Consider the following 11,908-nt stretch of genomic DNA (forward strand, 5'->3'; position numbering starts at 1 on the left):
TGTTCTGCCATTATTATAGTTACAGTCACTTAAATTCAGACTGTGTTTTCAGCAGGACAGTGTAAGCACAACAGGAAATCATTTGCAATTCTGGAAAATGTCTGGAAAAGCAAAACGGGAAAAACCAAGGAAAAAATGTGAATGTATAAACTTATAGTGTCCTCTGTTGCTGGGTAAAGGGACTACATCCAATAAGCAGCAGGAAAAGAATACAACAAATCAAATGAACAAAGTGTTTAATTGAATACTTAGACGAGTCGAATTTATTTCTTTATTTATAAATTAACTCAAAAGTCTGCCATAATGCTGCCATACATGTATGAGTCAGGGAAAGTTCAAATCTTTGCATACTTTGTCAATACTTATAGCATCATTACAAATGTGTGAGTTGTAGAAACATAACAACATTTTCTTTTATGTAATGTGGACTCCTATTTAATAAATCGACTATTTCTCTTTGAACTAAATTCTGTGGAGATAAATGAACCCATTATGTGATCTATCTGTACAGGAATCCAATGTTTTATGCAGTATACTCCTTGTCTTTGTCACAAAATGAATAACTAGAGACCATATCAATCATATTGACTATTTTGTGAATCAGCAACAGTAAACTGACAATGTAGCATTATAGTATAATAAATGGGCATTATTTCTCACACATGTATTTCAAATACAAAATTCTATTTCGTTATTTTTATGTAATTTGGATAGACATGTACAAGCAGTTTGAAACGTCATACACATGCGACGGACTATGGCGTTGTTTTGGTGTTGCGTCATAACAGCGCGCCGGAAGCGTCGGCTCCGGTGACGTTTTTCGCAGCGCCGATGCCGACTTTTCTCCCTCCCGCCTCTGTCCAGCTGATGTGAACCGCCGCCTGCCGGCATGTCTTTTTTCCTGGACTCGGTCATAATGTTCACCTCGCAGGTAAGTGTTGGCGCAACGCCGCGATCTCCGGCCCGCACCGCTGTAACCTGCCCCCCCGCGCTCCGCCTTGCAGGTGCTGTTCTTCGGCTGCGGGTGGCTCTTCTTCGTGCGACAGTTGTTCAAGGACTACGAGGTACGGCGCGACGGCTCTGCGGCGCTTCTGATTAGAAGGCTTCTAAACGCGATGCTCGTGTTTCCCGCGCAGGTCCGCCAGTATGTGGTCCAGGTGGTGTTCTCGGTCACGTTTGCCCTCTGCTGCACCATGTTCGAGCTGATCATCTTCGAGATCCTGGGTGCTCTCAGCAGCACGTGAGGGCCGCGAATGAATGAAATTCGTGGTGTTCTTGGTAAGGCCCAGGGTTGACTGCTCTGCCGTTTGTTTCCTGACGCAGGTCCAGGTATTTCCACTGGAAGCTCAACCTCTATGTGATCCTGCTAGTTCTCATTTTTGTAGTGCCTTTCTACATTGGCTACTTTGTGGTCAGCAACATCCGTCTTTGTAAGTATCTTGTCCAGAATGGTGGAATTTCACCATGTACTGAACACACGCACACACTTAACCCAGCTCTGAACCGGTGTGTTTAGTACAGAGACAGCGGCTGCTTTTTGCCTGTGTGGTCTGGTTCACCTTCATGTACTTCTTCTGGAAACTGGGCGATCCCTTCCCGATCCTCAGCCCTAAACACGGTGAGAGCACATTTTGTTACCTTCTTTGTCTATTTTTTAAGTGCATATTCCATTACTAATGAAGAAGGACAAAACCCCATGAAAATACAGTATACGAGAAATACTCGTCCCATTTGTACCATCATCAAAACAATCGTTTTCAAAATGCTTTTACATGGAAATTTAGATTCAAGCCTAACTTTATCTGACATGGACTAATTTTTAATAGTAAATACATAAGGTTTTCTACAATAATTAGATCAAGTTATATAAGTCACTTTTATAGACCTGTCATAGTTATTTATTACAGTGGTGGCCAAGCGGGTAAGGAAACAAACTCATAAATGAGAAGGTTGCTGGTCTGATGGGTTAAAAAGCAGAGGACATTGGATTTCATTGAGTCACCGTGTGCTGTGCTGCAGTGTCTCACAATGACGATTACTTCACTTTCACTGTTGTTTTATTTTTTTGCTTATATTTATTTGCACAATAACTTTTGTTCTGTTGGCCTCATGAAAAAAATCACACCATCAACAGACTTTGCATTACAGTTGTTATCTAGGCAATACAACAAGTTTTAATATTGATGATCATGATATGAAAGATTATAATACCGACTAGATGGATTTTCCAAGCACTTGAGAAAAATGTGGCAGGTTTCTGAAAAATGCTGTATCTATTTATTATGCACAAAATGTACAGAGGTAAAATCCTCACAGTAAAAAGATTAGAATTTAGTATTGAGCTGCGGAGGAGCTCACATTCTCATTTCACATTTCTCAGGAATCCTGTCTATTGAGCAGTTGATCAGTCGAGTGGGTGTCATCGGGGTCACGCTCATGGCTCTGCTGTCAGGCTTTGGTGCCGTCAACTGTCCGTACACGTACATGTCTTACTTTCTCCGGTAAGTTCTGCAGAGACCAGGCCGTCAGAATGTTATGAGCGATGTATTGACAGCTCTATGTACAAATGGATTGTTTTACTTGTCTGATTTTGAAATAGGTGGCATTTAAAACATTTATCCTAATGGCACATGAGTTTATTGTATTAATTGCATAATTTGGCCACACATTTTAGAAGTGTAATGCTCCCTCCCACAGAAATGTGACCGATAGCGACATTTTGGCTCTGGAGAGAAGACTACTGCAGACCATGGATATGATAGTCAGCAAGAAGAAAAGGTGACTGAAATGATAGAGGAAGTGCAGAATTATGAATAATTCACCTGTTGTATGTTGTGTACATGTGAACTTAAATGAGTTATTAGGCAAAATAATCCTCTTAAAGGAGTGTCTTCTCAGATGGTTTAATAAATAAATATTTAGTGAAAGTTGTCACATGTGATACAGTACAGCACCCAGTGCGCACAGTGAAATGTTTCCACTGCTTTTAACCCCTCCCTTGTGGGATCAGTGGGCAGCCAAGAAAGGCACTGGGGAGCAGTGTGTGGAGACTGTACTTTGCTCAGTGGCACCTTGGCAGTTTGGGATTCGGTATTCCCCACTAGGTATATATGTATTTTTACAGGCTGATAAAATGATCATTTTACCAAACTGACTCATTAAAATGTACTTTTACATTATTTATCAGACGCCCTTATCCAGAGTGATTTACAATCAGTAGTGACAGGGACAGTCCCCCCTGGAGACACTCAGGGTTAAGTGTCCTGCTCCGTACTAAGTGGGGATTGAACCTGGGTCTTACCCACTAGGCTACCACCACCCTATTAATAAATGATTATTGTCAGATACCACTTCATTTGTACTGCACATTTTTATTCTCCTCGGAGTCACTGAATAGGGAAATTGTGTTCAAGAATCAAGTGTGGCTTGTAGTTTCAGTGTCTGCATTGAATGTTGCTCTCATTATGACTACCGTGTGTCATTTTTATGGTTGTGTTTGTCGTGGTAGTTGGGGATTTTTTCCCCTCATTGTTGTGTGTGTTTCTTGGTAATGGCATTTTATTTACACTTCACTGAATGCTTTTGTGACTCTTGCAGGATCGCCATGACAAGGAGGCAGATGTACCAACGTGGAGAGGACCAGAACAAACAGACAGGCTTCTGGGGCATGATCAAGAGCGTCACATCTGCTCCATCCAGCAGCGAGAGTATCCTCTACTCATGTTGGATGACTGTAATTTCTTTAATAAGACTGAAAGAGTAACAGGACATGATTCTTTAACTGGATCCCCCCCAGATCTCTCTCTGATTCAGCAGGAGGTGGACGCCCTGGAGGAACTCAGCCGACAGCTTTTCCTGGAAACTGTGGACCTTCAGGCTACAAAAGTAAAATATTACAGTAGTAATAAATGATGTGAATTACTGATATTACTATTTATTTCATTTTTAAAATTTCTTTCTTTCTGAAGGAGCGGATTGAGTACTCAAAGACATTTCAGGGGAAGTACTTCAATTTCCTAGGCTACTTTTTCTCCATCTACTGTGTATGGAAAATCTTCATGGTGAGTTGACTTTTATTTGTAAAAGATACTGGGTCATGGTGGCCTACTGTGTAAGGAAACGGACCCGTAATCAGAAGGTTGCTGGTTCAAATCCCGAACCGCCAAGATACCATTAAGGTCCACTCGATCAAAGCATCATCCCCACACACTGCTCCACGGGCGCCTTTCATGGGTGATTGTTAAATGCACATTTTGTTGTCACCATGTGCCGTGCTGGAGTGCTTCACTATGACAATCATTTCACTTTCGCTGTGAGATAAACCTTTTCTCCTGTTGTCCTCTTCAGGCCACAATCAACATTGTGTTTGACCGCGTAGGGAAGACTGACCCAGTCACACGAGGGATCGAGATCACTGTAAACTACCTGGGCATTCAGTTCGACGTAAGCACACAAATAACTGGGGACTTGCAAAGAATTCTCACACACAAATACACACACAAATGATTGGGCAAGTGATTATTTTGTTTTCATGCATATATTCCAACTCCAATGTAGGTGATTAGGTGATATGTATTGTGGCTGCAGTGGGTCAGATTCAATATCTAGGTGTGCATAATTTTTAGGCAGTTCTTTATGCCAAAAAAATCATGAAAAAATAAGTTCCTCTTTCGAAGAAATGCAGCAAATAAATTAGGGTGTGACTGGGGGGGACCATCAAAAATTGTTGAAGCAAAAATTGGCTGCTCTTATTAATCATGAGCCCACTTTATTTGAAAATGGTTAAGTCTGCATCTTTTAAGAATACCATGTTTTTTTATGTAGGACAATGCTCCATTCAGGTACTTCACTGCTTGTGAATAGTATAGCTAGTAAAGCCCTTAAAAATGACAGAATAATGACATGGTTTCCTTCCTCATCTGACCTAAACCCTATATAGAAGTTGTGGGCTCTTCTTAAATGGTTGATTAAAGAACAGTACACGTCTCTTTTCAGTGGTGCTCTCTGCTGTGTATTTTTGGAGCCTGTAAAGGCCTCATAAATTGGAAGCTTTTAATGTCTGTTAGATCTTTTGTTGGATAAATGGTCTATGTGTGTCCCCTTAATTTCCTCTCCAGGTGAAGTTTTGGTCTCAGCATATTTCCTTCATCCTGGTGGGCATCATCATTGTCACATCCATACGGGGTCTTTTGATTACTCTCACTAAGGTGCGTAGCTCACTAACAAGATAACAGACTTGAAACCAGAAACGTTGATTTTGATGGGTTCTGTTCATTTTGTGTGGGTTTCAACATTGACTGTCATTGCTTACATTTTAAAACCACACCTAGAAAACCAGCCTTTTTTTTTTCCTTTGCAGTTTTTTTATGCCATTTCCAGTAGCAAGTCTTCCAATGTCATTGTCCTGGTCCTCGCTCAAATCATGGTGAGAACAGTGAAGAAGCGTGAGAAGATATCAGATTATATAGTGGTTGTGATGTGTTTCTCTCTCGCTCTCTGACTGCAGGGAATGTATTTTGTTTCGTCGGTATTGCTCATGAGGATGAGTATGCCACTGGAGTACCGCACCATCGTCACTGAGGTTCTTGGTGAACTGCAGTTCAACTTCTACCACCGCTGGTTTGACGTCATTTTCCTCGTCAGCGCACTGTCCAGCATCCTCTTCCTCTACCTCGCTCACAAACAGGCACCCGAGAAGCACATGGCCCTGTGATCACCTTTTTTGGTGGACCAGGAACTTGTCGGAACCAAGTGATCTAATTGGTGGAACTCTGTATTTGAATCTACTGAATATTGAGGACATCCCGGTTTTGAAGGTGATTTAATGCCTAATTTTTGCACGGCGGGACCCAGGAGGAGTCATTTTTCCTCCCCCATCTTCATACGGATGCCACAGGGTTTGTGGCCATGACGTAATCTGATTTTAGTGTGAAGACTTTAATGTTTGCAGTCGACCCAAGCCTTGATCTGAAGAGAACTGTAACATGAGAAGGTGCTACTCTGGCTCTGTATCAGCAGCCAGATTATGGCATGGATTTTCATCAGAAAGGATTTTCCTGTGTTCAAGTGATTCATATAAATACTATAAATTATTGGATGCCTTTTTATCAAGTTTTTTTTTTTTACTTCTAAGAACTGTTGATAGGAGAAATGATACTGACTCAAGTTCTTTAATGCAATTGGGGCACAACAGTATTGCAAAGCTCTGTTGAACTTTAAATTCACTGAACAATCCATTGATTTAGTCTGATTTCTGAGTCTGGTATGAGTCTAGCATTATTCTCAGGGCTGTGAAACAAGCATTTTCACAACACAATGCACTGTTTGTCCTTGAGTAGCACGTTTTAGAGATTGACCCTTTGAACTGTCCATAGTACAATTGCATATGTGGTTTGGAGTGAAAACTGAAACTTTCTTTCCTCTGGCATTCCCTCTTGCTTTCTTCTGAGTTTAAAAAGATCCTGGTTCAAAAAGTTTAATCTAGGAATGCATTAATATTAATACAATTTAACTCTGAAAGCCCTATTTGTTATTATCTTCATATGTTTAAGGAAAATGAATAATAGTATACAGAAGCTACAATTAGTAATTATTACTACATCTTAATATTTACTATTCACAACTCAACATCCCTGATTTCTGAAAACATAGGATGCTGATGTCAGGTAGTCTAAAATAAATAATTTGTGACACTCAGCCTGAACAATGCTGGAATACGTTGGGGAAATAAAATATCTTTCATACAAGGGATTTTAAATAATTAGCAGGGGTAAAGCAAAAATTAACATGAACCAGTAGTGAACTGACTGAAGCTTTTAGAATCTCTCATCCACGCTCTCACTGGAAGATGAAGATGAAGAAGATGTTGATGGCGTCTATGAAAAGAAAAAAATATGTTGTACGCATTGGAACTAATTAATCTATAGTTGCCTTGTTTATGGTTTTAGTTTATATATTAAAAAGTCCACCTCACCCTAGGTCGCTGCTGATTGGCTGCCTCATCAGTTTTGGAAGCCTTCTCCTCCTGGCCACTCTTCGTTTCCTCCTCCTCAGAATCCGAGGAGGATTCCTCCTCTTCCTCTTCTTTTAGCTGCTGGAGGGTACTGGGTGCCTGGGCTTCACGCACTGCAGGCTCCAACAGTTGAGCAGTGATGGCCACACCCTTTGATTTAAAGTGATCGTAGGTGCTCCGTCCAGCCACCAGGAGGCACAGCGAGCTCCCGCTGCTGCGGATCATGTCCACAACCTCTTCGTGAACCTTTTGTTCCACGTTCACGCCGTTCACCTCTATCACTATGTCATCGTCCTCCAGTCCCGCCAAGTCGGCTGCACCTCCTTTAACCACCTGTGACAAGTTCAAAACCCAACAGTATTAAACAAAGATATGCAAAATTCTGAACACAACTACTACCTGTGAAGAACACTTTTCTACAGCATGCATCACTAGTTTACTGGTGCTACTGAAGAATGCTAGCCACAATCATCAGAACAATCATCCAAATATTGTCCCTTAGATTCTAATCATAAAGAGCATTTCACTGATTCCATTTCTCTTAAGAAAAGACAAAAATGCAGTCATACACAAATATTCACCCACTTCCATAATTCTGAAATGTGGACACCTCAGTACCTCTTTTATGTGCTGCCCAAACACACCCTGCACTCCGTTCAGGTGGAAACCAAATCCAGATGATGTTTTCTGCATCTGACAGAGTTTGGGTCTGTGTTCCACGGGGGAGCCAGGCGCAGGCAGTGGTGTGGGTGTGACTGGCTGTGGTTCCGGCTCCCTGACTGGCTCTGCCTTGTTCGTGGATGTATGAGGTCCTCTCATTTCCTCCCAGTATAGGAGTGGAGATGCCCCGCCCTAAAGAGGATCAGCAACAGCAATATTCTCCTGTGAAAATCATATCTAATTTCATTGGTGTAAACATGTGAGAACACCTGAATGTCACTGAACAGAAGATAAAAATGGTTTTGTCTGAAGCACAATTACCATTTTGTAGAGTTTGTCTGTTTCAGCATCGACCACCAGGAGGCAGCATTTATTTCCACACTGCCTGATCCTGTCCACCACCTGCTCATGAGTGAGATGCCCCAGGTCCTGTCCCTCCACAGCCACCAGTCTGTCCATGTCCTTCAGTCCGGCCTTCTCAGCTGGACTACCGGCATCAATGTCCTTTATAAAGTGTCCTACAAGTCCATCCGTTATGTGAGAAAAACAATAGTACACATACTCAAGTAATTCATATTCCATTTGTGTATATAATTACCTGTAATGACAAATGTCTTCAATAATAAAGAGGTATATCAGTATAAAAGTATATCACATAAATATTGCCATTCATCACCATGGCAAGATTAACTATTTTTCAATTACAGCTGATATATATACCACTGTACAAACCTTCTGTGTTTGGATTTACAGAAAGGTAGTAGCCGTATCCGTCAGAGCCTTTAGTTAGGTTCACAATGCGGGGCTTATGCGGAAGATGCTTCACGGTGGCAATGCCTGTTCCCAGATTGTTTTGCTTGTTCTTGTAGAACTTGTCAGTTTCTTCATCCACCAGCAGCAGCATGATGCTGTTTCCTGAAGACTTGATCTTAAAACAATAAAGGACTTCACTACCTTTCACTTCACTCTTAAATATGAATGAAATTTAAATCGTTTGAAGGCGAATGAGTTGGTTATTTATTTATTTTTTTGGTCTATTGCTGATTCTGTGCTGCCCTACTCACCTTTTCCACAACCTGCTCATGGGTGGCACCTTCAACGTTATCTCCATTAACCTCAACAAGGCGGTCAGTTCCTTTCACCCCTGCTTTATCAGCGATCCCATCAGCAAGCACATCGGTCATGTAGACACCCAGCTCCCCTAAAGAGACCAGCAGAAAGGCCTCACATTTGATCAGTTCACTCTGTACATTTTCCTGTGGTTTCTAGTTTGCTAAATTACTTTCCACAGAGGGAAAAACCATTCTGATTGGAAATCTAGGAAATCTATGGACAGTGACTGAGTAAGTTAGTGACTGAAAATCTAGCTCACCTTTAGTGGATTTAAGGGAGAATCCATATCCACCGTTGGACTTAACCAGATAGCAGAGTTTGGGTTTTGGAGCAGGTGCTGCCAAGCCATTGGTAGCAGGCTGGACAGGGACTGGCCGACGCTGGGGCTCGGATAGGTCCACTCCCTCCTCTTTGGCTGCTTTGTAACTCTCCTCACTCAGTACATGAAGGGCCACCGTTGTGCCACTTTTCTTCACCAGATCTGCCACCTGCACCAGGATTCAATTCATAAGACATCCAGGCAAATGTCCCAAGAATCTTAAATTCGAGCTAATTAGGCACCTACCTGAGAGTGCTCCAGGTTGTCCACAAACACCCCATTGACTCTGATTATGCGGTCTCCATCTTTCAGACCCGCTAGCTCGGCTGGACCTCCCATCTCCAGGCTACGGATCAGGTGACCTTTCTCATAGCGCTCCACTCGGAGGAAAAAGCCAAAACTTTGTCCCTCGCGCTTTGTCAGTGAAATGGCTCTTGGACTCAGCCCAGCCATGTCTTCTGAATCAGAATGGAACGAATGAGCACCAGCACCTTGAGCCTCTTTCATAATCATCCCTCGTGTCTTCATGCTGAGCATCTTTATCTTATCACATAATTACTCTACAATCTCCCATCTTTTCAATGATTAAACAATCATTCGGCCCTCATCCAGTCCAACCATCCTTAACTGATACGTGCTGCAGTGCGGTACACATTATCAAAAGGTGGAGAACATTCTTTTGTCATTAACGCACTGAGGTGGGTAATCAAATAGTGCACCTTAATGAACTGATGACTTGGCAATATGTCAAATTTAAAGACATGCATCAATCATAGTCATTTTTTAAAAAAATGTCTTTTATTGTCAGAACAAATAAATGTCCACAAAAGAAATGTACTTTCTCCAAAGCATGCATAGGGTCTAAAAAAATCCCCATTTGGTTTGTGGTGGAACCCTTCAAGACTCTTATCAGCAGTGTTAGAATAACCCCGGCCATTAGGAGGGTGGATGCGCAGTCTACAAGAGCCATGCTGTCTAATTATTCTGGAACATGCTGACGTTGACAGAAGAAAAGAACCAAAGCCTGGCTGGTTTAATTGTTAACGACTTTGCTGAAGGAGAGGAGTGGACCTGGCCGCTCTGCTCACACAAATAGCTGCACTTTGACTCCACAGTCAAGGAGAAAGACGTTGGAGTCGTTGCACATCACGGCCGATGCAGGATGGCGCCGAGATTGCATAACAGTGACTCTCTGTGTGTGTGGATGTGTATGGATGCATCTGTCAGTCAAACTGTCTGTTTTCTCCTGCTTGTTAGATGATTATTCAAGTGTACTTTCCATTTTCCATTTTCTACTCTCGTCATCACCACTCCCAGAACAACTACACTTATAAATCAGAGCACAACTGCTTTACATCTCATCTCAAGTATCTTTAAAAACAAAATAGCATCTTGTGAGAACCAACTGGCATTTTCCTCCGACAGACAGAGCTACTGAATGACCTCATCAAACTGAGAAGTCAGTTCATTTAAATACCCTGGCTGCAAACAGGGAACAACACTCACCAGCTCTGGTCATCTCACCGTCCCCAAACCCAAGGAGGTGCGAACCAGACACAGCTCAGGTGTTATGTGCCCACCCAGGGGACTTTGATGGGCCAAAGGTTGACCTAAACGCTGAGTTATTTAACTACATTGCCAAGGGCCAAATGAATTATACACCATACGTGTCGTCAGAAAGGGGTGTGGAATCATAAACCGCAAACAGCACGAGCAAAGGTGAGCAAGGACCAGAACGACCAGAGTGGATTATGGGTAACATTCCGTAACAGTCCATCTGTGACTATATACACTTGCAAATTACACAATACATAATATTTATTATCATCATCATATCATATAACACAAATGTCAAATGCTGTAGTTGATAAAGATAATACATACAGGAACAATTTATTGTGACTAAGACAGTTTTGCACTGGATGTCTGCTGACCTCCACTGACCTTCAGCTCTGGCTTCTGTGAGATTCCTTCAAGGGAGGAAACTATTAGGAAGAACTCCAGAAAGGTGAAAAGCATTGTATTCTGACCGACTATTTTCACTTTACTTATCTGAAGCACTTCAAGAAAATAGTCTGGAAAATATTCACAGTGCATCACACTACTTTTCCCCCCACATTTTCCTAAGCCTTGTTTGTGCTCAACTGTTTTTTCCACAGGTGGACTTCAATTGAGCTGCAGAAACATCTCAAGGATGATCAGGGGAAACAGGAGGCACCTGAGCTCAATTTTGGCTGTGAATATGTGAATTTTCAAAATGTGGAAAAAGTGATGCACTGTGAATATTTTCCAGATGCACGATAGAAACAAAAATTGGTGCGTTAAAATATATCTTATTTGTATATTGTTGCTTTGACCATATTTTCCACATTTTCACAGACAATATTTTTTTTTCAACTGCAAAAGTTAATGTTTGGAGTTTACATTTACAGCATTTATCAGACGCCCTTATCCAGAGCGACTTACAATCAGTATTACAGGGACAGTCTCCCTGGAGCAATTTAGGGTTAAGTGTCTTGCTCAGGGACACAATGGTAGTAAGTGGGATTCTAACCCGGGTCTTCTGGTTCATAGGCGAGTGTGTTACCCACTAGGCTACTACCACCCTGGAGTCTTCTCCACACATCACCCAGAGCTTTGTTTAAATGATTTCATGCTCAATCAATCTCGATTATTGACGATCATATACAGTAAAAACCTAAATGTCAGTTTTACACTTAAAGAGTTGATTTTAACTTCGCCCCACTCAAAATGAGTAAAATTTACTCTGTGGCCAGTGTTGACTTATTAATGTCCTTTCATGC

General features: G+C 41.7%; 2 protein-coding genes across 4 annotated transcripts; one reads left to right on the plus strand and one right to left on the minus strand.

Moving 5' to 3' along the window:
* The first annotated feature begins 774 nt into the window (after positions 1-774).
* Positions 775-6,696, plus strand: si:ch73-390b10.2 (Golgi pH regulator). Of its 2 annotated transcripts, XM_028991882.1 has the most exons (14): positions 775-931; positions 1,005-1,064; positions 1,137-1,240; positions 1,324-1,430; positions 1,517-1,618; positions 2,381-2,501; positions 2,698-2,778; positions 3,598-3,707; positions 3,797-3,885; positions 3,969-4,061; positions 4,348-4,443; positions 5,118-5,207; positions 5,360-5,425; positions 5,507-6,696. In XM_028991882.1, the coding sequence occupies exons 1-14, from the start codon at positions 890-892 to the stop codon at positions 5,711-5,713; spliced, it is 1,368 nt and encodes a 455-aa protein (XP_028847715.1). In that variant the 5' UTR covers positions 775-889; the 3' UTR covers positions 5,714-6,696. The 2 variants fall into 2 exon arrangements, with proteins under 2 accessions (XP_028847715.1, XP_028847714.1); XM_028991881.1 differs by having other exon boundaries at positions 1,005-1,240.
* Positions 6,155-10,688, minus strand: pdzk1 (PDZ domain containing 1). 2 transcript variants are annotated; one of them, XM_028991879.1, is made up of 9 exons: positions 10,611-10,688; positions 9,351-9,562; positions 9,045-9,273; positions 8,737-8,873; positions 8,405-8,600; positions 7,994-8,190; positions 7,631-7,864; positions 6,974-7,345; positions 6,155-6,875 (listed from the first exon to the last, which is right to left on the minus strand). In XM_028991879.1, exons 1-9 carry the CDS (start codon positions 10,621-10,623, stop codon positions 6,816-6,818), a joined length of 1,650 nt encoding a protein of 549 aa, XP_028847712.1. In that variant the 5' UTR covers positions 10,624-10,688; the 3' UTR covers positions 6,155-6,815. The 2 variants fall into 2 exon arrangements, with proteins under 2 accessions (XP_028847712.1, XP_028847713.1); XM_028991880.1 differs by having other exon boundaries at positions 9,351-9,559; positions 10,611-10,684.
* Between the last annotated feature and the right edge of the window lie 1,220 nt (positions 10,689-11,908).

This window comes from Denticeps clupeoides, chromosome 9 (assembly GCF_900700375.1).
Source record: "Denticeps clupeoides chromosome 9, fDenClu1.1, whole genome shotgun sequence".
NCBI lineage: Eukaryota > Metazoa > Chordata > Actinopteri > Clupeiformes > Denticipitidae > Denticeps > Denticeps clupeoides.

Bases quoted from the DNA above. Each gene is read 5' to 3' on its own strand.
- pdzk1 (XM_028991879.1), bottom strand. The intron at 8,601-8,736 runs GTGAGTAGGGCA...TATTGTTTTAAG, and splicing joins ATGAGCAGGTTGTGGAAAAG to ATCAAGTCTTCAGGAAACAG. The intron at 6,876-6,973 runs GTGAGGTGGACT...TTCTTTTCATAG, and splicing joins CCAATCAGCAGCGACCTAGG to ACGCCATCAACATCTTCTTC.
- si:ch73-390b10.2 (XM_028991881.1), top strand. From the start codon at position 890: ATGTCTTTTTTCCTGGACTCGGTCATAATGTTCACCTCGCAG. The intron at 3,708-3,796 runs GTATCCTCTACT...GATCCCCCCCAG, and splicing joins TGCTCCATCCAGCAGCGAGA to ATCTCTCTCTGATTCAGCAG. The intron at 5,208-5,359 runs GTGCGTAGCTCA...TTTCCTTTGCAG, and splicing joins TTTTGATTACTCTCACTAAG to TTTTTTTATGCCATTTCCAG.